The sequence below is a fragment of the Phoenix dactylifera genome, chromosome 8 (assembly GCF_009389715.1).
Source record: "Phoenix dactylifera cultivar Barhee BC4 chromosome 8, palm_55x_up_171113_PBpolish2nd_filt_p, whole genome shotgun sequence".
Taxonomy (NCBI): domain Eukaryota; kingdom Viridiplantae; phylum Streptophyta; class Magnoliopsida; order Arecales; family Arecaceae; genus Phoenix; species Phoenix dactylifera.
Window position 1 is genome coordinate 1,457,211 of NC_052399.1, and position 27,938 is coordinate 1,485,148.

Here is a 27,938-nt window from a genome sequence, read left to right on the forward strand (position 1 = left end):
GACGGCGAGCCGGGGCCGACGGCGGCCGCGGGAGGGAGCTCGGGCGGGGGCCGTGGGAGGGAGCTCGGACGGGGGCGGGCCATGGGAGGGGGCTCGGGAGGGAAGAGGCCGCGAGAGGGGGCGAGCAGGGGCCGGCGACGGCCGCAGGAGGGAGCTCGGGCAGAGGCGAGCTGTGGTCGGCGGCGGCCGGGCCTTCTTCTTCTTCTTTTTCTTCTGAGAACGGGAGATTAGGAAGGGAAGGGGCACGGGAGGTGGCGGGGCCGCGGGATGGGGCTCGGTAGGGAGCGAGACGGCGCCGGTGGCGACCGCGGGAGGGAGCTCGGGCGGGGACGGGCCGTGGTCGGTGGCGGCTGTCCCTGTTTCTTCTTCTTCTTTTGGGAATGGGAGATCAAAAGGGGCAGGGGCATTTTAATATTCTTAGGGGGCGTTTTCGTCTCATAATAAAGTATTGAAATATGGCTGGACTGATCGTTAAACAACCAGTCAACAGGGATTAAACGTTAAAGACCGGTCAATAAATGTACCGGTGATTAATTTCCCCAATTATTTTTGGTGCTTAATGAACTATATTGTGATAATAGACAAATATTACATAATAAAATATGAGATGCATGATTGCATGATATGGCACGAGCTTTAGGTAGTGTTATGCGATATATCCCATGCATCTTGGTGTGTGATATGTACTCTAATTTTATGCTACAACCATTTTTCCGTCAATCATTTTTCAGTTGAATTTTAATAAAATAATCAAAACTAAAAGAAAGAAAAAAATGTCATGATGCTTTCCTCTCTATAATATCAGCCACATTTATAACTCATGATTCATAAATTTAATGGACGAGCTTTGCTATGCGTGAAGGTGAGCATGGCTTTGTGAGTTTGATATAAACATGCATAGTTGGATATGAAAAAAAAAATGTCCTATTTACTTGGGATTACTATAGTTTATATGAGTAGTTGCCTCTTCAATATGGCTATCTCTCCATAAAAAATCTTATGCATAAGCCACACATGTTATGTCTATTGGACTCAAATTGTACACATTTGATGCATGAAATTAGAAAACTATACAAGCTATTTGCACGAGGCCAAGAACCATATATATAATTACATTGAGGTGTAGATTCATTATTTTTTATAGGGTGAACAAATATAAAACTATCATTAAAATCAATGATAGAAAATGACTCCAAGTACATAGCTTTAAAATTTTCACTTCATATAATTTCAATTCATATAGTATGTATGTGCGGGTATGTGCATAGGTGAAATATGTTGTATATATCGAAGGATGTGATATTCAAAATATTGGAGAAAACTAGAAAATTGAATAAAATATTATTTTATCTCCACAATAGATTTAGGCCATTGTCATGGTATCGTAGTAAGTAATCCAACATTAGGGCTGGAAGTGTGCTCGGGCCGGCCCGAAGCCCATCGGGTCGGGCCGCCCGCGGGCCGGGCTATGGGCTAGGGCCAATGCATTTCGGGCCGGGCTCGGGCTGAATAATTAAGCCCATTTCTATTTCGGGCCGGGCTCGGGTATCTCATTGGCCCGGCCCGGGCCCGACCCAAGCCCGCGCCCATACTCAGCCCGAACGCGGCCCATACTCAGCCCGAACGCGTTTGCATTTCGTTTAAAACCACTCTAAAAAATGTTTGCAGATTGTCTTCATTTTTTACTTGGGATGTTACCAGGAGTGAATACTCTAACACCAGTTCTTTCGTTTGCTGGTTGCTTCCCTGTCAGCATTCCATGTCCCTGCTGGCAGATGGTTCACATCTTAAGTTTTTTTTATTCTAATACATTGCAGGAGGAGTGCGCAAAAAACCAGAAACTCCGAAGCTTGACTTGTATATAGTTCTCGCAGATTCATCTCCTTGGGTAATCGAAATATGTTTTTTTTTATTTCACCCCATTCCCTGATAAGTTTTGCAGTTTCTGGATTGATAATACGAATCAAGTGTATTTAGCTTTTGGAATGAAGGGGACACCTTTGTTGTATTGTATATTTCAAATTTACAGAACTGTATCAAAAGTACCAAGATTCTGTTGGTGGCATCATCCCTGTGCTCTGATGCTTCAAATTCATGTGCGAAGTGAGATTATTCATAGCTGTTAAGCACAAGATGCAATTACTTTTAGCCACCTAGTGTGTCAGGTTTCCGAATTTATTGCAGGTTGGTGGACAAGAATTTAAGACACAGCAACTGGCAATAGGTCCATTCAATTTGTTGGAGTTTGGTAAAGAGCCTTATCTTCTAGGTTGATAGTCTCATGCGTTGTTTGAGGTCCTGGCTTCCCTATGTTACTCAAACGGGCCAGCCCAGGTTAGGGCCCAACTGGGCCGGCCCAAATGGGCTCGGGCCGGGCTCGGGCCGGGCTCAGGCCGGGCTCGGGCCTTGTTCCTTAAAAATTTTTCGGGCCCCGGCCCGGCCCGAAGCCCGGAAAAAAAATTAGGGCCGGGCTTGGGTAGGGGTTTGGCCCGACCCGGCCCGGCCCACTTCCAGCCCTATCCAACATAGAGAGAAAAAAATACAGCAGATTCATATGGCAAAATACATCACATTCATATGTCATTATTGAATACATCCTTTTTTTTTCCTATTTCTTTTATTTTGTTATTTTAATAAAATTTTAGTGCACAAGTTAAATAAGATTAGCATATTTACTCTGGATCGATGGGGCAACATACACAATATTTTAAATTTACTTCATTTTTTCTTGCAAATTTGTGAGATCATTGTGTCTCAAGAATATAACTTTATTGCTTACTATTGAGAATAATGGACAATTAATGACCATCCAAAAGCAGTGCCACATTGGATATGGTGTCAATTTCTTTGGGATATATTTGTAATCATTTTTGCTAGTTATTAATATAGAAAACATTATGATCATAATAGAAAGCAATATAAACAAGAATATAACACTGGCATATGTTTGTGACACTAAAATAAAATATTTGATTTCAATTAATATAGGCATTTCAATTATTAAATAATAGGGAATAGAAAGAAAAAATAAATTTGAGATATTATTAGTTGAAATCAAACAAAATTTGAACAAATATACAAATATTAATTTATATAATCTAATATAAAGAACAACAACAAAGCAACTGAAGCAACTGAAGCATCATGCAATTGCTTGTTCTATTTCCCCCTAGTATTTTGATGATAGAGAAAGACTTCTTAAAATATTGCACACGTCTTAGGAGGAATATTTCTTTTGCATATAATTTTATTCTAATGTATATTTTTTTAAAAATATTAAAATTAATGATCATTCTTATGTTTCTACTTGGCCGAATGATTCTTGAAATTATAAACTACAAAGAAACCATTTAGGAGTTATTCAACTATTCTCAAACTAACCATGACTAATTCAATTAACTTTGATGAATGATGGATTAGTGATACTATGTTACCTTCTTGGTTGGGTTAGCTTGCTATTATTTGTTATTATTGTATCTCCTAAGTTTGATTTTATTTTGTGAATTTTTCAATAATCTTGCATACATTTCTATTCTTTATTATTTAAATTCTTTCCATTTTTAGTGAATATTTCTTTTCTTTTATGAATTGCAAGTGTTTAAAAGCAAATTGTTTCTGAGTATCAAGCTTATGACCACACATTTTAGGTACATAAAATAATATATTTTACAACTTTCTAACTTAAATATTATACAGGCAATGGGCATGCGCCTATACTAGTCTTCTATATTAATATAGCTAGGCAATTACTTGTACGCTGATGGCTGTCTGCTCAATTGTTTAATTTCCAACTCTCCTAGTGGGAATAACCACCATATTATTTTAAAAGAAAAAAAGCTTGTCGCCATTTTTTTTCTTTTCTAATTCGTATCTTCAAGCATTTCACAAAATATATATTGATAAGAAGTTAATGAAGTATAATGCATGGTGGTTACAAGATGACACTATTGCAAATTGCATGAACATCCCCATGTTCAGATTATTCTCTAGAAGGTAAGCTAGAATTGATTACCATGTTTTGAAATTCTCACTGCCAAAAATAATGCCTTATGTCTCATGGACTAGACAAATTTGGAGTACCTATCCTTTAGGCGAGACAACAATACATTATGGTTGATTTTGAACATACATCCACATTTTCACCAAAAAAAAAAACATACATCCACTTAATCTAGAGCTCACAAAATGGTGCCCCTTATTTCACTTTCCCTGGACTAGAAAACGGTGATTAAAAGGTGTCACTGTTGCAAATAATTCCAGTCCCTGCATTGATCAATGGATTTAGAAGTTGCATTAACGTTCTCAAGTTCAGAATTTTCTCTGGAAGATAAGCTGGAATCTTCTCTCTATGGTGTTGTGGTGGGACGCCAAGACAATCCACTAGATTTCAAATCCAGTTCATGATCATCTTTACTTTTGAGCATAGTACTACAAATTTATTTTTTATAATACAATAAATAATATGATAGAAAAAGAAAAGAGAATAAAAAAGTAAGAGGAAAAAAGAAAAGAAAAGAATGCCTTGCTTGGGCTGGGTTAGGTCTAATTGTCCGGTCAACTAGCCGAAGTCTTGACTTAAAAAAGAAAAAAGCCCAGCCCAGTAAGGGATTGGAAAATAGACATTTCCGGGAGATTCTGTGGAGTTGATTAATTTCTTCGATCAGCTTCACGAGGTCGCGGGCTGTAATTCGATAGCCTCTCTCTTCGACCTCCATCAAAACTTCTAGGGTTAGGGTTTTGGAATCTCTCCCGCGACCTCCGAATTGAGAAAGGAGTGAAGAAAGATGTGGCACGAGGCGCGGAGGTCGGAGAGGAAGGTCCACGACCTGATGGACGCGGCCCGGAAGCGGGCGCAGCGGCGCGCGCTCTTCCTCGCCAAGCGGCGGGGCGACCCCCAGCAGTCGCTCCAGATCGTCGGATCTCGATGCCGCGTCTACCGCGACGATGGCCTCTACCAGGCCGCCCAGGACCAGCAGGGCCTGTACGTCCTCCCTCTCCCCCCTCCCCTAGAAAAAAATTCTGAAGTGTTTTTCCCCGTTGTTTCGTTATGGGGTGTTTGATTTTTTGTTTGATGCCTGGGTGTATATCTGAAGGTTTGAAGCTCTTGGTCTCATGGTGATTTTTTTCTTCTTCTTTTGATTTCATATCCTATCCGTTAATGAAAAGTTTCATCTAGGCGATGTACAAATGATTTTATCGTATACAATCGATTGATATTACTCTTAAGCCAAAAACAGAAATTTGAAAAAGGTGTTCATGGGCATAGGTTCGATTGTGTTTGAATTTGGAAATCTTTTGCTACTACTATGAATTGACTTTCTACATTGTACCACTCTGTTAAGTTATTTCATGTTGAATTAATGGGCAAAGAAAGAGAAAAAATACTTATGCTTAAATTTGTTTTGCTTTTCTCAGTAATCTGAAACAGAAAAGCAAATAACATTGCTATCCTATTCCAGACAACAAAGAAAAATAAAATTGAAGACCACTTTCAAGAGATGATGATCATTCAATCTTAATGTGTGATTAAGTTTTGATAATACAGGCAGGAACCTGTGCAGAGCTGTTAATTATTTCTGCATGGCTCACTGAGATAAAGAATTTGTTGATTTATAAATCAACACATCATTTTAGTCTCATTGGCGACGCTGGTATTCCACCATGCCTCAACAACATATTTAGCAATAGGGTTTTGCTTGCCATCAAGCTTTGATTCATGACATACCACATCAAGGTTGATTTGAGAGGCATTTATTGATCAGGATCCATTTATCAAATCCTTTCAAGGTTCTTGTGAAAATATAGAATTTTATCATTCACCACAATTTTTCTGTAACTTTAGAGAAAGAAAAATTCATTCACTTCTTGAATTCAATCTAAGCTCTGAATGCCAATTTTGGCATTTTGTTTATACCTTTTGCGTTCTCATACCGAGAAAAAAAACAAATCCTGTTTTGCCAAGTGTCTCTATCCCAAGTGATTTCTAACTTATCATTTTCTTAATTGATAGCATCCAGCTTGCGAACACATGTATAAGACGCTCACCTATGAGGGAGTGAAAACACCAAAGAGGACCAGTTGGTTGGACCCTGTATGGCCCAGGTCAATACCTAAGCAGATGCTTAAGGAGTTAAATCTCCAAGTCATGAAATATGCATTTCTATGCTGCTCTATAAGAATAAGAATAAGAAGAATGCAGCATAACAGAAAGAAGAAGGCGGCAGCAGCAGCACTGCTGCCACCATAGTAGTCAAGAGGAGGTGGCGGCTGCAGAAAAAAAGATAAATGTAAAGGGACGTAATAGAGGAAAGGGTGGTGGTCATTCAGAGGCAGTAGCAGAAGAATAAGAATAATAAAATTCAGAGAAAGAAGAATGGCAAGGAGAAAAAAAGAATATGAAATCTGACTAAATGAAGACATTGAATTGATTAATATGGTGCTTTCTTTGCTTAGATGACTGCCCAAAACATTCATTATAGGAAAGTTTCTTAGATATCTTAATTTTGTTAGAATTTAGAAAACCTAGAAAGGATTGCTTGGGTAGTTTTATGTAATAAATGGGGGAAGAATTGTTGTTACATTATCAAATATTAACTGAAATATAATGAGTTTGAGTAATTTACCCTTGGCTTAGAAGTTGTAAAACAAGTAGCTTTAACATGAGCAGTACCTCATTCTCTCATGATGTCTGATTGCCATTATTTTTCACATGAATGAATTGTGTTAAAAGTGTATTTTTGTTTCTATTGCAGGATACCATGGAATGGAAAACAGGATATTTTGATTGACAGGTATATCTTTTAACCTTTTAACCTTTTCATAGATCATGACAGCTCTGACCTAATTCGCTACATTGGTGGACAGATTTGATGGTCGTGCTTTGCTTGATTTCATTCGAGACTCTAGTTCTAGGCCTTTTCGAGTTCAAGAGAAGACTGAGGAAGAAGAAGAGTTAGAAGAGTTTGTTAATTTTGAGCGTTATCGGGATTTAATTAAGCATCGGCGTAGAGGATGTCGGTAGTTCTTGATTTTTTTAAAAATTCCATATTAGTGCTTTAAGAATTTCAATTTTCCCATCTAATTCCAATTTCTGTGGGTGATGTTTAAATTTTCTCATTGTCAATACTGACTTTTTTGTCTAATGACAACAATACTAAATTATCTGAACTCTGTTTATGTGCAAAATAATATCTATCCACAGTTACTGATGAGGAGGGTTTGCAACATGTTCACCAAGAATTGGAGGCAAAGACTGCTGTTCCCTTTGCTTTGGAGAGGTATGGATGACTTCTTTTTCTTGAAGATTTTGATATGATAGAGCACTTTTATATCTTCTGTCTCTTATGAGTGAGAATTCTTGAATTCCCAATTCAAAAATTAAATATTTTTCAAAGTTGGGGTTCTATGTGCATAAAACCTAGGGGTGCAAATGAGGCGAGCTGCTTGCGAGCTGCTCGAGCTCAACTCAGGTCCAAGCTCGATTCAACTCAACTCTGTTACCGGGCTCGAGTAGCTTGAATAGTTTGCCGAGTTGGGCTCGAGTAGCAAAATACTCAACTCAAAGTCTCGTGAGCCTAGTCGAGTATATATTTTTTTAATAGTATTTGTTACGGGGGAAATAAGCCGCCATGCCCCACGTGACCGGCACGCGCGCCCAGGAAGACTATGGCTGCCCTTTGATCCAGCAATCCGACCCCGAGTCGGATATCCTCGGCTCCGCAGCCCGACCCCGAGTCGGCTGCCCTTTGATCCAGCAATCCGACCCCGAGTCGGATATCCTCGGCTCCGCAGCTCGACCCCGAGTCGGCTGCCCCTTGATCCAGCGCTCCGACCCCGAGTCGGAGATCTCTTGATAACGACAGGCTATTCCCCAGAGGCACGCCGCGGCCTCCTGCTCCACTACTCCCTGCAACGGCTGTATCTGATGCTGCTCCACGATCTCCTGCATCAGCCGTACAAAGCGGAGCCCCACTATGCCCTGACGTGGCCGTACCCGGTGCTGCTCCACGACGCCCTGTGACGGCCATGTCAGTGGCCACACCATCGTGCCCCACGATAACGAACCCCCCTGAGAGACCCCCCAGCCAGGTATATATGCGGCTGGGGGGAGAAAGGGGGGAGGTGAGCAATATCTCCCAGAGCACTCTCTTACTTGCGATTATCACCTCTCCTCCTCCTCCAATCTCCTCTGACTTGACCGTCGGAGGGCCATCACCACCCTGGTGGTGGTGCAAGGCTTGTTTGCAGGTTTCTTGGCGGAAGGTGGAGCGCAGCCAACACCAACCAAGACAACTCAGACGGAACCCCGTTCACACCGCAGTGCCAATCGTTCACGGTTTGGACCACCAGCAACAGTTGGCGCTAGAAGGAGGGCACCGAATCTTAGAACGATCGTAATGGCACGGCGAGGTGGTCGTGGAGCTTCCAATGCTTCCGGTCGCGGAGCCTCTCGCGCCTCCGGCCGAGAGGCTGCTGCGTCCCCAACGCACTCTCAGCAGCACTCCACCGCCCCTTCTCCCATTCAGACGGTCGAAGCTGCTCAGTTCAACCAGCTAGCCCAGCAGGTTCGCACCCTCGCGGAGGCAGTGCAGAATCTGCAGGGTGTGATCTCTCGGGTGCCGCAACGGGCTCAGGAGCCGCTGCCCCCCGAGCACTCGCCTCTTCCTCACAACCCGCGCTCCTTCCTCTCCCATGGAGAGGAGCGCCGGCGCGAGGAGGATTCTCGAGTACGGTCCATTCTGCCAGGACCTTCTCATCGGAGCTGTGCGGGGTACGAGAGGCGGACCCGGGCGCGTTCTCAGACACCCCAGTCCTCGAGGGGCCCGCACTCCAGTCGGTCCCCCTCGCGCCGCTCCTTGTCCCCCACCCACCGGTCGCGCTCTCTGGACCGGCGGGTGGACGATCTCCACAGACAACTCCAGGTCCTGAAGGGCCACTCCAAAGATCCCTTCGCTGACTTGGAGATCTCCTCCCAGCCGGCGCTTGCCTCGAGGATCCTGCGGACCCCGAACCCGCCGGGGTTCAAAATGCCGGCGATCGAACCCTACGACGGGGCGGCGGACCCGCGGGACCACGTGGAGAGTTTCAGGACTCTTATGCTCCTCCATGGAGCATCGGATCCGCTCCTCTGCAAGGCCTTCCCGGCGACCCTCCGTGGCCCGGCAAGGGCATGGTTCGCCGGCCTGGAGGCTAACTCCATCCAGTCCTTCGACCAGTTCACCCGCTTCTTCATCAGCCATTTCGCCGTTAGTAGCAGGTGGCGACTGGTCTCCGACTCCCTCTTTGATGTCCGGCAAAACGAGGGAGAAAGCCTGCGGGATTATCTCACCCGCTTCAACAAGGCTACACTGGAGGTCCGGAACCTGAGCCAGGAAGTGGCTCTCTCAGCCCTGAAGCGTGGCTTCCGGAAGGGCAGACTCACCTTCTCCCTGGACAAACGCCTGCCGCGGAGCTTCCCGGAGCTGTTATCTCGGGCAAACCAGTATGCAGACGCCGAGGAGGCAGCATCCCACCGGAACAAGGAGGCCGCCGAGGCCCCTCTAAAGCCCGGGAAGAAAAGGCGAAAAGAGGCACCCCAGAGGAGGAGCCCGACGCCTCAACGCCGGCGCAGAAGCCCGTCACCAGCAAGGAACCACGGCGCCACACGCCCTCGTTCTCCGCACCGACGCTTCAACCGGTACACCCCACTCCTGGCCCCCCGGGCCCAGATCCTCATGGAGGTCAAGGGGCGGGAGGACCTCCCGGTCCCGAGGCAGATGAAGAAGATCCCTGGGAGGAGGCCTTCTCGGGCGTACTGTGAGTACCACCGAGACCACGGCCACGATACCGAAGACTGCTTCCAGCTTCGGGACGAGATCGAGGCTCTCATTCGCCGAGGGCGTCTCGGTCGATATGTAAACGACCGACGTCCCCCGGCAGGCCCGCGTCCGGTCGACCCGGCCCCTCAGGAGCCTCGGGAGCAGAATCGACCCGTTGCGGGAGTGATCCACACCATCACTGGGGGCTGCTCTCGGCCCGTGAGGAACGCAGGGGGCTCGGCGGAAGCATCAGGAGTGGCCGTCGCGAAGAGGCAGCGGGTCGGAAATGTAATCACTTTTTGCGATGAAGATGTAAAGGGGGTTCAGACTCCCCACGATGACGCCATGGTGATCTCTCTCACTATGGCGAACTATGATGTAAGGCGTGTTCTTGTGGATAGTGGAAGCTCAGCTGATATTTTGTATTACGAGGCCTTCCAAAAGATGAGCTTGTCCCGACAATTGTTGCACAAAACATCCACCCCCCTCATAGGATTCACTGGAGACGCTATCTCGGCCGAAGGTGTCATTGAGCTGCCTGTGACTGCGGGCGTTGCACCCGCAGAAGCCACGGTGCGACTCGGGTTCTTGGTCGTCCGTGTCCCCTCGGCCTACAACGCTATCCTCGGACGACCCGGACTGAACGCCCTTCGCGCGGTGGTTTCTACCTACCATTTGCTCATGCGGTTCCCCACGGCGGCCGGGATTGGAGAGGTCCGAGGTGACCAACCAACCGCACGGCAGTGTTTCCTAGCAACTCTCAAAGGGAAGAAGCCCATGGAGGCCCTAAGCGTCGAGTCCCTTGACGCCAGAGACGAAGTGGCCTTGCGGCACGGGGAGCCGGCCGAGGGCGTAATCGAAGTTCCCCTCGAAGAAGGCCGCCCGGACCGCACGGTCCGGGTCGGTGCCAACCTCGACTTGGAAGCTCGGCTCCGGTTAGTGGAATTCCTCCGAGCCAATGCTGATGTGTTTGCCTGGTCGGCGGCCGATGTATCTGGGATCGACCCGGAGGTCATTTCTCACGCCCTCAACGTCGACCCGACCCATCGACCAGTAAAGCAAAAGAAGAGACACTGTGCCCCGGATCGGATCCGGGTGGTCGACCAGGAGGTAGACAAACTCTTGGAGGCAGGTTTCATAAGGGAAGTGAGCTACCCCGAGTGGCTGGCAAACGTCGTACTTGTCCGGAAGGCGAGCGGGAAGTGGAGGATGTGCGTCGACTACACCGACCTGAACAAGGCGTGCCCCAAGGATAGCTTTCCGCTCCCGCGAATAGACCAACTGGTCGACGCGACTTCCGGATATCAGCTGCTGTCTTTCATGGACGCCTTCTCCGGCTACAACCAAATAATGATGGCTCCACAGGACGAGGAGAAAACGGCCTTCATAACAGACAGGGGGCTGTACTGTTACAAGGTAATGCCCTTCGGTCTGAAGAACGCTGGCGCTACTTACCTGCGCCTCGTCAATAAAATCTTCAAGGAGCAGATCGGCCGGAACATGGAGGTGTACGTGGACGATATGCTGGTAAAGAGCCGCCATGCGGATCAGCACATTGCGGATCTGGAGGAGACCTTCGCCACCTTGCGGAAGTTTCGTATGAAGCTAAACCCAGCGAAGTGCGCCTTTGGTGCTTCGGCCGGGAGGTTCCTCGGCTTCATTGTCAACCAGCGGGGGATCGAGGCCAACCCGGACAAAATCAAGGCCATCCAAGATATGTCCCCTCCGACCAAAGTGAAGGAGGTTCAGGAGCTCGCTGGGAGGGTCGCCGCGCTCGGACGATTTGTGGCAAAATCGGCCGAACGCTGCCAACCGTTCTTCAAGGTGTTGAAGCGCCCGAAAGACTTCCTCTGGACGGCTGAATGTCAAGTGGCGTTCGACCAGCTCAAGGAGTACATGGCGTCTCCTCCCCTGCTGTCCAAGCCGCAAGAGGGGGAGATGCTCTACCTTTACTTGGCGGTCTCCCCAACCGCAGTCAGCGCAGTACTGGTTCGGGAAGAGGCAAAACTTCAGAAGCCCGTGTACTACACCAGCCGAGTCCTCCGGGATGCCGAGACGCGGTACACGAAGGCTGAAAAGATCGCCTTCGCGCTGCTGACTGCGACCAGGAGGCTTCGCCCCTATTTCCAGGCTCATTCTGTCACCCTTTTGACCGATCAACCATTGCGGCAGATCCTCAGCAATCCTGAGAATGCGGGACGGCTGGTGAAGTGGGCAGTAGAACTTGGTGAGTTCGACATCCGCTACCAGCCCCGGCCCGCCATCAAGGCCCAGGTGCTCGCGGACTTTCTCGCTGAGTGCACTGTGCAGGAGACGGAACCTAGGCCGCCGGAAACACCCAGCCTCGATCTCCCGATCTGGACGCTCCACATTGACGGGTCGTCGAACCCTGAAGGTGGAGGGGCTGGGCTGGTCCTTACCAATCCCGATGGAGTGATAGCCGAGTATGCCTTGAGGTTCGGATTTCCAGTGACCAACAATGAGGCGGAGTACGAGGCCCTAGTCACGGGACTCAAACTCGCCAAGGAGCTCGGCATCCGGCGTCTGAAGGTCTTCACCGACTCCCAGCTGGTGGTCGGGCAGGTTCGAGGGGAGTTCGAGGCACGGAGCCCGACCATGCAGAGCTACGTCCGGAAGGTGCAAGCACTCATTCCCGACCTCGGCAGTATTGACATTCAGCAGGTCCCAAGGAGCGAAAATGCTAGGGCCGACAGGTTGTCCCGCTTGGTGGGCGCTGAGGCACACAACTTGTCAAGGGCGATATACCTGAAGACCCTAGATGCCCCGAGCATCGGCGAGGCTGAAGCGGTAATGGCAATTGATCCGGAACCATCTTGGATGGACCCGCTTGTAGCTTACCTCGCCGAAGGGATCCTCCCCGAAGATGAAGATCAAGCTCGGCGACTTGTTATGAAGTCCGCCCACTACGTACTCTACGAAGGGAGGCTGTATCGGACCTCGTTCACCGCCCCCCTCTTAAGGTGCCTCCGCCCTTCGGAAGCGGCTTACGCCCTCAGCGAAGTCCACGAAGGCATCTGCGGATCGCACCTGGGGGCTAGGTCCCTGGCACATAAGATCATGAGGCAAGGCTACTATTGGCCGACCTTATTGGAAGACTCAAAGGATCACGTACGGAAATGCGACGCCTGCCAGCGCCACGCCAACATCCAGAGAGTCCCCTCTGTTCCCTTGGCGCCAATCACCGCCCCCTGGCCCTTTGCACAGTGGGGAATGGATATCCTCGGACCATTCCCCATCGCTTCGGCCCAGCGGAAATTTTTGATTGTCGCCATCGACTACTTCACCAAGTGGGTGGAGGCAGAGCCACTGGCCACCATCACGGAGGCGCAAGTCCGGAAGTTCGTAAAGAAGAACATCATCGTCCGATTTGGGGTACCTCGGGTCCTCATCTCGGATAACGGTCGACAGTTTGATAACAAGCATTTCCGAGACTTCTGCGAGGAGTTCGGGATCGAACATCGGTTCACGTCCGTGTCGCATCCCCAAACCAACGGCGAGGCCGAGGTCACAAATCGGACAATCCTCCAAGGTATCAAAGCGCGGATCGGACGGACGGGGCAAGCTTGGGTCGAGGAACTCGAGAATGTCCTTTGGGCGTATCGGACCACGCATCGGACTCCTACCGGGGAGACGCCTTTCAGCCTAACCTATGGCACGGAAGCCGTTGTCCCCGTAGAGCTCGGACTTCCCTCACCTCGGGTAGCCGCACACCGACCCGAGGCCAACTCGGAGCAACTCCGAGGGAACCTGGATCTCTTGGAAGAAGCAAGGGAAATGGCGCAGGTTCGGATGGCAATGTATCAGCGGAGGGTGGCCCGATATTACAACTCCAAAGTCCGACCGAAGCTTTTCAGAATTGGAGATCTGGTGCTGAGGCGAGCTAAGGCATCTCAACCTACGGAAGGTGGGAAGCTAGCGCCGAATTGGGAAGGCCCGTATAAAGTTCGTTGGGTAAACCGACCTGGCTCCTACCAGTTGGAAGCCCTAGACGGCCGAGAAATTCCAAGGGGCTGGAATTCCGCTAACCTGCGGATGTATTACCAATAGAACAACAAGGCCAGAAAGACAATTTGAAAAGGTGCAACACTTTTCATTTCAATAATTTCTGGTTACAATGGCGTGCTCGTGTGATTACAAGGAATTCCCAGAGGGGAATTAGGGAGTAAAGAAAGCAAAGAAGAGGTGGAGAATCTGTGGAGCTGAGGACCGAGGATCCCAAACCCTCAACCCAAAGCAGCTGCAATCCCACCGGAAGTGGGTGCTTCTAACCGGAGGCGCCATCCAGCACCTCACCAAAAAGACGAGGAGCCGCCGCAGAAGAAGCTCCCGCTGCCCCCAGGGGAACGCCGCCTCCAAAGGATATTCCCATCCTCCCCAGTGGTAGGAAAGAGAAGGAATACGAGGGGGAAGAGCATATGGAGGCGCGGTCCCGGACTGAGCGTCTGGTGCAGAGCTCAATCGGGAGGCTGAACTTCAAGGAGGGGAGATCTGATCCCGGATGAAACGCCTAGAGCGGAGCTCCGCCGGGAAGACCCTCGTTGATCCCAGATGAAACGGCTAGTTGGCTGAAGTCGCAAGGGGAGCGTCTCCCCTTTCCTTCAACAGGAGTCTCTCAGTCATATGCCAAGGAGGAGGTCCGCGATCCATGGCAACCTGAACAGCTCCGGCTTGGCAAACTCCATCGTACCTGCACCTGTATTTATAGCCGAAACTGCGGCCCCCTGGTCGTTCCGATGCGGGTGGCTCCAATAAATGCAGGCGCATTGAAACCGGAGCCGTTCCGACTCCCGAGGCGTATCTCCCCGCGATTTCCTAAGCGTCATTCTCCTTAAACCGCATTCTTTGTGCAGGACAATCCGGGTGTCATGTACCCCTAGGTCCACATATCTCCGCTCGCGCCCAGGCCGTATCCTCCTCGAAGAACCCGCGTATCGCGGCCGCTCAACTAACACTCCTCGCAAGCAGCAGCTGGTGATCCGATTTCCCAGGTAACGCATTAATTAGCGTTTAATGCCCTTCTCGTGTTCCCCCAGGCAACGCTTAGAGAAAAGGAGAAACATGATCGCGGCTGGCCACGGAGAAACCCCGTCGGGCAGTGAGCGACAAGCGCACGACCAGCGAGCGGAATTTCCCGAGGCACGGCCCTCGGATGCCTGGCTAGCCCGATGATCATCCCGGGAGCAGACTAGCCGGAAGCCCCGACCGGTCGCCTCGGCTTGCGCCAGCCTTGGCCGACCAACGAGTGGAATGCCCCGAGGCTCGGCCCTCGGATGCCTGGCTAGCCCGATGATCATCCCGGGAGCAGACTAGCCGGAAGCTCCGACCGGTCGCCTCGGCTTGCGCCAGCCTTGGCCGACCAACGAGTGGAATGCCCCGAGGCTCGGCCCTCGGATGCCAGGCTAACCCGATGATCATCCCGGGAGCAGACTAGCCTGAAGCCCCGACCGGTCGCCTCGGCTTGCGCCAGCCTTGGCCGACCAACGAGCGGAATGCCCCGAGGCTCGGCCCTCGGATGCCAGGCTAACCCGATGATCATCCCGGGAGCAGACTAGCCTGAAGCCCCGACCGGTCGCCTCGGCTTGCGCCAGCCTTGGCCGACCAACGAGCGGAATTTCCTGAGGATTGACAACCCTCGGATGCCAGGCTAACCCGACGATCATCCCGGGAGCAGACTAGCCTGAAGCCCCGACCGGTCGCCTCGGCTTGCGCCAGCCTTGGCCGACCAACGAGCGGAATGCCCCGAGGCTCGGCCCTCGGATGCCAGGCTAACCCGATGATCATCCCGGGAGCAGACTAGCCTGAAGCCCCGACCGGTCGCCTCGGCTTGCGCCAGCCTTGGCCGACCAACGAGCGGAATTTTCTGAGGATTGACAACCCTCGGATGCCAGGCTAACCCGACGATCATCCCGGGAGCAGACTAGCCTGAAGCCCCGACCGGTCGCCTCGGCTTGCGCCAGCCTTGGCCGACCAACGAGCGGAATTTCCTGAGGATTGACAACCCTCGGATGCCAGGCTAACCCGACGATCATCCCGGGAGCAGACTAGCCTGAAGCCCCGACCGGTCGCCTCGGCTTGCGCCAGCCTTGGCCGACCAACGAGCGGAATTTCCTGAGGCTTGACAACCCTCGGATGCCAGGCTAACCCGACGATCATCCCGGGAGCAGACTAGCCTGAAGCCCCGACCGGTCGCCTCGGCTTGCGCCAGCCTTGGCCGACCAACGAGTGGAAGGTCCCGAGGCTCGGCCCTCGGATGCCAGGCTAACCCGATGACCATCCCGGGAGCAGACTAGCCTGAAGCCCCGACCAGTTGCCTCGGCATGCGTCAGCCTTGGTCGACCAACGAGTGGAATTTCCTGAGGCCTAACCCTCGGATGCCTGGCTTGGCGCCGGAAGGATTTCCTGAGGCCTAACCCTCGGATGCCTGGCTTAGCGCCGGAAGAATTTCCTGAGGCCTAACCCTCGGATGCCTGGCTTAGCGCCGGAAGAGTTTCCTGAGGCCTAACCCTCGGATGCCTGGCTTAGCGCCGGAAGAATTTCCTGAGGCCTAACCCTCGGATGCCTGGCTTAGCGCCGGAAGAGTTTCCTGAGGCCTAACCCTCGGATGCCTGGCTTAGCGCCGGAAGAATTTCCCGAGGCCTAACCCTCGGATGCCTGGCTTAGCGCCGGAAGAATTTCCCGAGGCCTAACCCTCGGATGCCTGGCTTAGCGTCGGAAGAGTTTCCTGAGGCCTAACCCTCGGATGCCTGGCTTAGCGCCGGAAGAATTTCTCGAGGCCTAACCCTCGGATGCCTGGCTTAGCGCCGGAAGAATTTCCCGAGGCCCAACCCTCGGATGCCTGGCTTAGCGCCGGAAGAGTTTCCTGAGGCCTAACCCTCGGATGCCTGGCCTAGCGCCGGAAGAATTTCGGGAGCCAGGAGTCAGCAAGACGCTACCGAGAGTTAAAAGAAAAAGAAGGACGAAGGCGAGATGAAGAAACATTCAACTTGCATTAATTTTCATTGTTTCAAGGCCGAGGCCCATACAATTTGGCAAAACCCCGGTATACAAAAAAAAGAGAAGACAACGAAAGGTACAAGAGGTCAGCTTGGAGGAACTCCCGGGTCGGGAACGTCGGGCTCGTCCGCAGGAGGTAGGGAAGCAGCAGGAGAACCAGCAGGCAATGGCACCGGAGAGGAGTCGAGAAGGGAAATCTCGCTCAGGTCAACTTCGGGGTACTTAGCCGACACCCTTGCCAGGCCCTCCTCGAAGCCTAAGATAAAGGCTTCGGCCCCCGCGTCCGACGCGTCACGGACAAACTCGTCGGACTGACGATAGGTCTGTACTGCCTCCGACATATCATGAGCGAACTCGGCGGACTGGCGATAAGCCTCTACCGCCTGACGCCCGATTTCCGCACTCCTCTCGGCCAGTGCCGCCTCTGCCCGCTCCATAATCTGGGCTTTCGCCTCCAAGACCTTCGCCACAATCCGGCCTTCCGCCTCGGTGGAGACCCTCAGCAGCTCAGCCCGAGCCTCCTTGTGCTTCGCTTCGGCAGCAATGCGAGCAGCCTCAGCCTCCGTCAGGCGCGAATGAAGCTCCTGATCGCTCGCACGGGACTTCTCCAAGGCCGACTCCAATTCGCCCAGCTTAGCTTCAAGAGACCGAATTCGGTCGCGGGCGTTGTCGGCTGACCGCTGGGCCTTCTCCCACCTCTCCCGGTAGTCGGCAGCCTTCCGGGACTGCTTCTCGGCCCGCTCATCCGCCTTCTTGACCTCGCCCTCGAGACCCGAGGCAAGCTCCTGAGCCTCCAACAGCTGCCTCTCGAGGGCAGCAAAGCCGAGTGCCCGCTCTTCGGCCTCCCGGAGCCTCGCCTCGAAGTCCCCGGTTGTCCTGCCTGCCACAGCCTGGCCTCCCTTTTTCACTGCTTTCAGCCGGTCCTCGGCCTTCGCCAGAAGCCCCGCCTGTTCCTTGTAGCACTCCTCCAGACGGATCATGTACTGGGCGAGCTAAGAAATAGGAAAAATAAGGGAGTCAGGCGGAGAACAACAGAGCCAATAAATGGTGAAAAGCGGCCAGAAGAACACTCACCGACATAAGACAGACACAGCTGGCAGCCCCAACGTCAGAGACCTCCAACTCCCGGACCCGCCGACGGTCCTTCTCCAGCAGCACTGTTTCGATGAGATTTCGGGCGCCATCGGTAGTGAAGGCAGACCCCGATTTCTCCCCAGAGCCGGACGGTGGTTCTGCAGCCTTACCCCTATCCATCGCCTGGGGAAGAGTCCGGCCGATCGCGCTCGGGGCGGGGGTCACCCCAGGAATTGATAGGGTCCCGCTCGGTCGGGGCCTCGGCGCGTCCCTCCTCGAGTCATCAGGAGCCGACCGAGTCGAAGGCCGGGTCGGGGACCGATCACGTCTGACCCGTCCGTCTCGGGCAGGCTCGGATGATACCTCCGGAGTAGCGGCAATCTTACCACCGGAGGGCTGATACAGCGTCAGCTGCCGGTCCGTGCCCACGACGTCTCCCTGATCGGTGGGCCCGGACTCGTCGGTCGGCGTCGGAGGCACCTCCTTACGGGACTTCTTCGCCGGTGGGGCCCCGCTCGGAAGAGCTCGTTTCCTCCTCTGGGCTGCTTCCAGCAGGGACGCCCTACCAACAGCCTTTGTCTTCACCGACCGCATGACGTCGTCGATCTCTGCAAAAAGGACGGGATAGTCGGAGATGGAGAAACCAAAGGAAAGAACGGGACGAAAGAAGGAAAAAAGTCAAGAAAGAATCGGTGGCGGACTCACGGTCGGTGGGGACCGAGCTCAGACCGACATTCACCAAAGTATCCTCGGAAATAAGGCGGGCCACCGGGGGGAGCTGGCCCTCGGCAACCAACCCCTTCAAGGCGGCCAAGCCATCGGACTCCTCCCTTGACAGTCTCGATAGGCCGATCGGAGACTTCATCGGGGTCTCCCAGGTCGCCCTGATTTCCCAAGAGGGATCTGCATCAACAAAAAAGAAGCGCTCCTTCCATTTGTGAATGGAGGTAGGAGCCTCCTTGACAAGGCCGCATCCTCGCCGCGCTGCGAAGCACCACCACCCTTTGTCCTGGGGGTGGCCGCTCAGGCTGTAGAACTCCCAAAAAACATTCAGGGTGGCGGGGATCTCGTGCATACGGCAGAGAACCTGGAAGACCGTCAGGGCCCGCCACGAGTTCGGCACCAGTTGCGTCGGTGCCACTCTTAAACCCCGTAGCACCTGCATGACCAAGTCCGAAGAGGGAAAGCGGAACCCGGCCTGGAGAATGCCCTCATTGATGGCGATCTTCCCTGGAGGAGGATGGGACATCCTCTCCTCAGGCCCCGGGAGCGTGGCGTTGCAGGCCTCGGGAAGGTGGTACCGAGCCACGAGTCTGTCTAAGTCTGTGGCGACCAGCTCCAACTTAATTTGGTCTGCCCTCACTTCGCCCATTCCTAATGGCCAATAAACCTACGGTCAGGACGGGGACAGGAAGGGGGGAAAGACCGGAGCGACTGGAGTACACTAGTATAAGAGGGGAAAGTATGGAGAGCCCTAAGCTGAAGAATGGGGAAAACTCACCGGAAAAGAGGTAAGAGCGGCTCCGAGAGCGCCAAAGGAGAAACGAGCGAACAGTCCGACGGCAGCAACAGCGGCGCAAAGGGGAAACTTGAAAATATCTGTAAAGAAGAAGACGGACGGGGAAAGGCCCCCGATTAAATAGGCGGAAAGGCAAGTGACGCCTCAATGACGCCAGAGGACGCCTGGCTGCCGAAGGGTCGCTCGCGCCCCAAAGGCGAATCGACACCATTAAGGAAGGATGTCCGCCGAAATCCTCAGACTGCCGGGTCAGCAATAACCGCCATACGCCATAAAAAGGGCGGGGAGCTCGAAGCGCGCGCGCCTCTCCGAGGAACGGCGGCAATCCCGAAACATCACTCCCTTCACCTGTTCCCCTTCTGGTTCCAGGCTCGGAAGTGGGGGGCTACTGTTACGGGGGAAATAAGCCGCCATGCCCCACGTGACCGGCACGCGCGCCCAGGAAGACTATGGCTGCCCTTTGATCCAGCAATCCGACCCCGAGTCGGATATCCTCGGCTCCGCAGCCCGACCCCGAGTCGGCTGCCCTTTGATCCAGCAATCCGACCCCGAGTCGGATATCCTCGGCTCCGCAGCCCGACCCCGAGTCGGCTGCCCCTTGATCCAGCGCTCCGACCCCGAGTCGGAGATCTCTTGATAACGACAGGCTATTCCCCAGAGGCACGCCGCGGCCTCCTGCTCCACTACTCCCTGCAACGGCTGTATCTGATGCTGCTCCACGATCTCCTGCATCAGCCGTACAAAGCGGAGCCCCACTATGCCCTGACGTGGCCGTACCCGGTGCTGCTCCACGACGCCCTGTGACGGCCATGTCAGTGGCCACACCATCGTGCCCCACGATAACGAACCCCCCTGAGAGACCCCCCAGCCAGGTATATATGCGGCTGGGGGGAGAAAGGGGGGAGGTGAGCAATATCTCCCAGAGCACTCTCTTACTTGCGATTATCACCTCTCCTCCTCCTCCAATCTCCTCTGACTTGACCGTCGGAGGGCCATCACCACCCTGGTGGTGGTGCAAGGCTTGTTTGCAGGTTTCTTGGCGGAAGGTGGAGCGCAGCCAACACCAACCAAGACAACTCAGACGGAACCCCGTTCACACCGCAGTGCCAATCGTTCACGGTTTGGACCACCAGCAACAGTATTGTTTTTTATTTATAATATATTATTAGTTTAATATTTTAAAAATATAATGTAATGTTACATTTTGTTTTAACTATATTTTTAAATTATGACCAAGGCTCGAATTTGAGCTCGAGTATGGCTCAGTTGATTTTCGAGTTGAGTCGATCTCGAGTGTTGCCCTTTTTTTTTTGTCGAATCAAGTTTGAGCTTGGATATTGAGGCTCGATCGATCTTGAATTGAGTTTTGAGCCTAAATATTTTGAATCAAGTTGAGCTCGAGCCTCTACTCGACTTGACTCAGCTCGATTGCACCCCTAATAAAACCTATGGATAATATTCTTGAGCTTGTTGGTCATGTTGCTAATTCAAGCAGAATTCTCTAACTAAAATAAGTATTTAATGTGTAGTATTTTTCCACTGTCTTGCGGTATGCCTCTTTATACCTTACAACTTGCTGTAACCAGCAATGTTCGAATGGCTACACTCGGAACATAATTCATTTTGGCAATGGTTTAGATATGTTTCTTGTACTTACCTCCACTGATTGCAGTGGACTAAAGATTCCTTAAGTTACACTTAAGCATTCATGGTGTAGGTGAGAATGGCTTTCTTTTATAATAGGTGCACACACAACTCATAGGATGTGTCCCAAAGGATGTGCGCTACTTTGCATAAGAGTCATGATTTCTGATACATTGGTTCCTGCAACTGATTTACTGCCGGTACCATGTGGTCTCTTTCCTATATGATCACGTAAATTTGAATGTATCAACACGATTTGTAGGGGTAGCAACATGCAATCCAATTTAATTTTGTGCCTAAATCTTCATCTTTGCGGCGCATATGGCAACACACTTCAGTTGGAGTACCATACATGTTCGGTGTATACCTTTTTTTTTTTGAGACTACTGCCTTTCTTATTAGCATTCAAACAAATTGGTAGGGAGTATAGCTTTTATCATTATCTTCAAAAGATGTAATTTCATGTATTCTAAAAATATGAGTGTGTTCTTTGTATCTAGTTAATTTGCTGTGCTATGCACATTGCCGCAACTCTTTTTTTGTATGTTATAATAATTTAATTTATTCCACACAGACCACATTCATTACAAGCTCCAGCGAGCAAAGGTTCATACTCGCAGGTGGGGTTCTCCTACAAAGGCGATGGTAATGAAGAATCCCATCATCTGGACAGCGATGATGAGGATGAAGATGATGAAGATGATGATGATGAGAAAGACTTCAGTAGTGATGATAGTAATGACGAAGGAATGGAAAAGATTGCAAAAGAATTTGGTGTCAAGAGATATAACTGGCTAGTTTACATGGATAAAAAAGCCAAGGAGGAAGAGAAACGACAGAAAGAAGTAATTAAAGGGGATCCGGCAATTGTAAGTTTGCTAGCAGATGTAAAGATCTTTTGAGTTGGTTGGTTGCAGATGTGCTTACCACCACTGTTGTGGGACTTACATTTCTAAAATTGGCAGAGAAAATTGAGTCGCAAGGAAAGAAGGAAAGCTTCTCAGATGGAAAGGGAAAGAGAGAGGGAAGCAGCACGTTCAATTGGAAGAGCACCCCATCATGATCCCTACAGGTAAAAGGCAGACAGAATTTTAAATTTTCCTGGTAATTGAATGCTAAGGTCATATTTTTCAATAGCTATGTTTCGTGTATTGATTGTTGTGCAATGTCATTGCTAATTATGCCGATGGGAACATCCATGATTCAGGGAGCCACGGCGAAGTCCCACATATGAAGCTTATCCTCGCTCCAGAATGTATGCAACAATTATTTAAGATGCTATTGTTTATCATTTTTGAGGTATACTTTTCGAGTGCTACATTTTATTTTCAGCTATACCTTTTCTTTTTGACAGGTCCAGATCCAGGTCACAATCATATTCACCTTCACATTCAAGACGACATGATCGCAGTTCTCATGCTGATAATGGACATCGGAGCAAGCCAAAGCCGCCCAAAATTGAGTATATTACAGAATTTGGAGGTTCAACTGACATGGATGACCAAAAAGTGGAAGGAATCTCCCCACCATCATCTCCATTGCAAGCTGATCTACTGAACCGGTCGGGGCACTCGACCTTTAATTCTTGCAAAGATAGGGCAATGTTTTCTCTGCTGCAGCTTATTCTGGTGCTCTTTCTGGTTTCCTAAAGCTGAATATATGGGGTCTGGGGGTAGGTGAAGCCCAGGTTTGACAGCATGGTCTGGGGGAGGGGGATTAGGATAGGGTTGGCTAGGTTAGATTGGGAGCTGTATGAGCTCTTTGGGATCATCTATTTGCCTTCTTCAACGCACAATTGCAGTTCTTTTGTAAAATATATCTATTCAACCACTTCCCAAGCCTCGTTAGAAGGTTTCAAAATGTTACCGTGGGTATCTCTAATGTTTCTTGCATGTTTGCAGGTCATCTGGTAGTCAAATTCTTGAGGCACTTCATGTTGATCCTGCATCTGCTCTATCCCTCGAACGGGAAAAGAGTACCAGAATGTCGAAACCATCAGTCAGGTAGATCATCAACTACCTGTACCTTTCTAGCTGTGTTGTTGTGGTGGGTGCAGATTATGGTGGGTGTAAGTTGAAGTCTGCCTTTACCTGAACTACCGATGAAACCTTAAATACGTCCTTGTAGAATCCTTGCATCCTAGACTGATGTCTCAATTTTGGGCCCCCCATTCAACTAGGGCACTTGGCCCAGCTTTGGGTCAGATGGGAGCAACGACTGGTTGGATTTGAGCTACAAGTTATATTTCTAATGGTTTTTAATATATACAGGATCATTATTCTAATAGTAAGATGTTTTACCATTTTGTTAAGTTAGGATTTATATTGATAGCATGAGTGCTCTCTGAATTTCTGACTTTGCAAGTTCTGATTTTTGAGTGCCAGCACATCATCATCAGCAATAGCGAAACTAAGCAAGACTGCTACTGGGGGTCCTTTAAAAACCCAACTAGGTGAAAAGAAAGAAACTCCACAGGAACGTCTGAAAAGGATAATGAGTAAACAACTGAATAAACAAAGTAAGGTTTCTGACTTGTCTGAGCCAGCAGCAACAAATGATTCTGTTAACAATGCAAGCATATGTTGTGGGCTATATGTATTTATAAAGTCATGCTCTGTTAAAATGAAAACATATTTTATGGGTTATGATTAATTATAAAATCCTCGACAGTCTTAGCTGTGCAATTGATTCTGGCATGTGGCTATTGATGATTATGCCCTGCAGTTCGAAAAGATACTGCTGCCGAGATGGCGAAGAAGCGGGAGCAGGAACGCCAGAGGCAGGAAAAGCTTGCAGAAACAAGTAGAATAAGTCGCTACAGGTATCGTAGCCGTAGCAGAAGCCGGAGCTGTTCTCCACCAAGGTACATTTCCCAGTAAAACTGGATTACTTCTTTCTGTTCTACTTTTCAGTGAGCTTGTTATATGGAAATTTCATTGTGAGACTGATGAATCTAGCAGTCAACTAAAGATCATTAGATATCATAGAGGGTTAGTGTTACTTTCTGTCAGTATGTTGCAAAAATTATTTCTACTAATAAAGTGGGTTCTTAACCATGTGACCATAATATTACCTGTTTGGTAGCAGCTTAAAGGTATCCTTTTTTGCTTTTAAGCTTATTTTTGACATGCTCTTATCAATGATAACAAATTTTTATCTCAGCCAATATAGTTAAATTTAATTGGTTAAAATGAATATTCTTCGAGTCCCATCTCTTGACTGCCATCTGAATTTGTTGCAGGTCTCATCTTTTTCAATATTTTTAAAACGAGTTCAAGCTATACATAAACCTGTCATCTTAATCAGTTATCTATCATTTTGCCCACCATTGGTGCAACATCAAGTTTCCATCCCAATTGAAATCCAAGCTGTTCTTAATGGTTCTATACTTTTATCACTTATGCACCTTAGCATGCTTTGTGCTCATTGCATGGATTAACACCTTCTTGACTTAGTATTCAATAATGTTAGTTTTGTCAGAATATGACTTGTAGGTGATATCCATGCAAATTCTTAAAGGAACAATATTCATCTTATTATGTAAAGGTGGTCCATGAGGCTCCCGCTATTGCGGCATCTAGGGTGGTTAGATGTTACACAGCCTTACCCTGTGTGCGGAGAAACTATTTCCATGTTTCAAATCAATGAGCTTTAGGTCATAGTGGAGCAACCTTACTGTTATGCCAGGCTCTCCCTTTATCTTCCTGTACATTTGTGTAAATATTTCACAAGGTTACTAGGTAATGATGACTCTTTGCTTGCGGCCTAGTTTTTGTTGCATTTCCACAAAAATCTTTTTTATAAACTATGTTTTGGGTTTGGTTGGTCTGAATGTAATAATTCTTTCTAATGTAACATACCAAGATTTAAGTTTATTAATAGTGTTATTGATTATTTGAAAAGCTTTCTGGATAACGTGTCCGTTAAGCTGCCTAATATATCAGCTATCCATCCAACTTGAATATGTTATTGAGGAGTTTGCAGCATATAGTCAAACTTAAGCAGTTGGTCCACCAGGACTGAAATCTCAGTTAGCCTACACAAGCACCGTTATCCAACTGTTAGCGAACAATGAGGTTCTTATGTGCCTGGATTGCAAGAGTTGGTTGTGTTTTGGTCAAAAATATTTTGTGGCTTTGAAACCTTTCTTGCATGTTGAGAAATTTCTTAGTAATGTTAGCACACCAGTCATATGTTAAGCTGCACATTTGTACATTAAGTTGCACATTGTACTACGTTTCATTGTGTTGATTCCTTTTCAAGGTTCCCTAGACCTTTGTGGTGATAGTGTTATCATGGTTTCTGATGTCATCCTTGAGCTGATTATTCATTAAATAAATATTGCTGTAGTTTTTCTTTATGGTGATTTTGAAAAGAAATCCACATCGATCAGCAATATATGGCATGAGGTGATTGTCCTTGATTGGCAAACCTATTATTTCCATGTATACAGCAGGCTTGGAAAATGCTGCAATGTACTATATGATATGGTTAAATTGCCATTTCATAGCTCAGTTACCACGAGTGGCTACATATTGTTGGATGTAAGGTGTTTCATACTTGAACCTCAACATGAAGAATGTTATGAAATTTGGTGGTGTTCTTTTGTCAATACTATGAGTTTTTTTTTCTTTTTTTGTTTATTTTTGTGCTGACAGTCACTCCACAGTAAGCAGAGATCAAGTCAGTCTAGTTTCTTAGAGAAGCCTGCTATACTAGAGCAATTGCAAATATTAGGGCAAATACTTGGCCACCAGTTAATCGGCTTAACTGAGGAACACTATTATGAGCCCGTTATGCATTATCTTATACCATGCTAGACATTATGTGTGTATTGGAATTCTCAGCCTTTAGCCTTGGTAACTTCTTTTATGGATTATGGGGGGAGCAATTATATACCTAAGGGGGCTCGCGCCAATTTTTCTACATTGACTTTCAGATCAATGGCAGACAAGCACTAGAGCTGCAATGTTTTAGAAGCCAAGGCAGACATGCATGTCCAGTTTTAATTGATCTGTGGGAATTTGTTACTTTAGCAGTCGATGCATGAAAGAGCAGAATGATTTCGGAATTTGTCGTCGAATGTCCTGATATCAACTGATCAGTGTTAGCTGTCAAAGCCATGACGGTCAAATGGCAAAATTATACGTGATTTAATTATAATAGCATAGCTCTTCTGGGAGATCTATAAGCATGGCATGGGACAAATATGTTAGGTCAGGTTTTGCTCAAACTTCTTGTTCAACCTGAATGCTTTCAGTATACTTTCCTATAGGTTGCAATAGGAAGTAGGTTTTCATTGATCAGTGGTCTGAGCTTCTGTCACATGTGCAAGATTTTAAAATAGGTTCTTCATTCTCTTTATTATGAAGTTCGTCAATGAGGTGTTTTTATTTGATGTACGGCATCTCATTCCAAAGTAGAACTCCATTAAACCAAGTATAACTGGATTTCTAGTCGGTTATAGTATGGGAAAAATCATGAACTGTTCGATGGTGAGTTGTGTGTGGAGATTAGTTTTCAATATTTAATTAGTTTGATAGCTGCTACTTGTGATAAGCTCCTTATCACATTCTTTTACATAATTCTTCAATAACCTTCACTCCTCTTGTGCTAATTTAAGTGATCTTCATGTAGAAATAATTGGGAGTTGCTTCAATTTTGGTGTTATTACTTGGATAAACAATTAGGTCAGTTCATTTTACTAGATAATCAACCAATTCTGATTGCAAGGTGGCTTTATCCATGTTGTGCATGATGTGTTTAGGTGGTGGGGGAGACTGATCATATCCGTTAACTTGGCAGCCTTGATAATGAAGTAATTGAGCTGTATCTTTCCATTATGTGCGGGGGTTGTCTGATCTGCGTGCATGTGCGTGCATGAGATCATCCTTACCCATTTAAGTATCCAGATGCAAAGCTCAAAAATAAGCCTTCCAAAGACAAATTCTGTCCCCTGACAGCATTCACCATTCACCAACCTTTCTGCCTCTAAATTTCCATCTTGAATCCTGATGCATCAGTGAGACTTTTCAATCTACAAACCAGATGAAGAGAACAAATTTCTTCTATCATAGGTTGAAAGGCATTCCAAATATATCAAAATCAGGTTCCACCGACAAAGTCCAAAAGCAGTCTCGTATCAATATATGTTAGGTTACTGACTGCATCTGATCCTTGTGGCCCATTGCCAGCAGTTTGAATAGGAACATCAGTGATATTGAATTGAACTCCATAATATTTTAAGCTAATTTTTCTGTAAGTTTGGAGCTATTTTGATTCTGCATTTCATTTTTCTAGCGCCGGCTCTAAGATGCCCAATATGTTTTTTGAGTTTCTCTATATCGAAGTTTCCTGTTATAGGCTGGTGATGACATAATTCATGTGTTTGTTGACAGAAGACGACAACATGGTAGAAGCTGCAGCAGGAGCAGGAGCAGGAGCAGGAGCAGGAGCCCTCGTCGATACTACTCCAGATCGCGTTCCCGTTCTTTCTCCCGATCACGTTCCCCAAGGTAATCACATCTCTCAGGTACTCTGATATCTCGAGTTGATTGTGTTATACCCATGTCAGATTTTTATGAACTTGGGTTCTTGAGGAGATTCTGCTGTCGCAGGTTACGAAGTCGGTCCAGACACTGAAGCATTGTGATTAAGCTAAAGTGGATTCTGATAGTTTTGTAAGCTATCTTTATAGGATTCTGGGCTGTATGTGAATTCAATTCTGCCTGATTAACATTCACTGCCCTTGTTCTTCGGTGTTAGTATTGATCATGTTTTGTGTAAAGAACATGTCAGCAAGAGGTTCTCTGCATGAAACTCTGCATCTTTCTTGGTAACTCCATTTGAGGGAACTCTCTCTCTCTAAACACCTATATTTTTAGGACCTT

The 27,938-nt window shown here is 48.6% G+C and overlaps 1 protein-coding gene across 6 annotated transcripts; it reads left to right on the plus strand.

The window, feature by feature from the left end:
- The first annotated feature begins 4,631 nt into the window (after positions 1–4,631).
- Positions 4,632–27,923, plus strand: LOC103718301 (CLK4-associating serine/arginine rich protein). 6 transcript variants are annotated; one of them, XM_008807053.4, is made up of 13 exons: positions 4,632–4,981; positions 6,753–6,791; positions 6,865–7,013; positions 7,202–7,277; positions 21,623–21,917; positions 22,014–22,120; positions 22,256–22,303; positions 22,403–22,609; positions 22,950–23,051; positions 23,427–23,566; positions 23,773–23,911; positions 27,447–27,563; positions 27,666–27,923. In XM_008807053.4, exons 1-13 carry the CDS (start codon positions 4,785–4,787, stop codon positions 27,688–27,690), a joined length of 1,641 nt encoding a protein of 546 aa, XP_008805275.1. In that variant the 5' UTR covers positions 4,632–4,784; the 3' UTR covers positions 27,691–27,923. The 6 variants fall into 6 exon arrangements, 5 of the variants coding, with proteins under 5 accessions (XP_008805275.1, XP_008805276.1, XP_008805277.1 ...); XM_008807054.4 differs by having other exon boundaries at positions 27,450–27,563; XM_008807055.4 differs by having other exon boundaries at positions 23,433–23,566.
- The last annotated feature ends 15 nt before the right edge of the window (positions 27,924–27,938 follow it).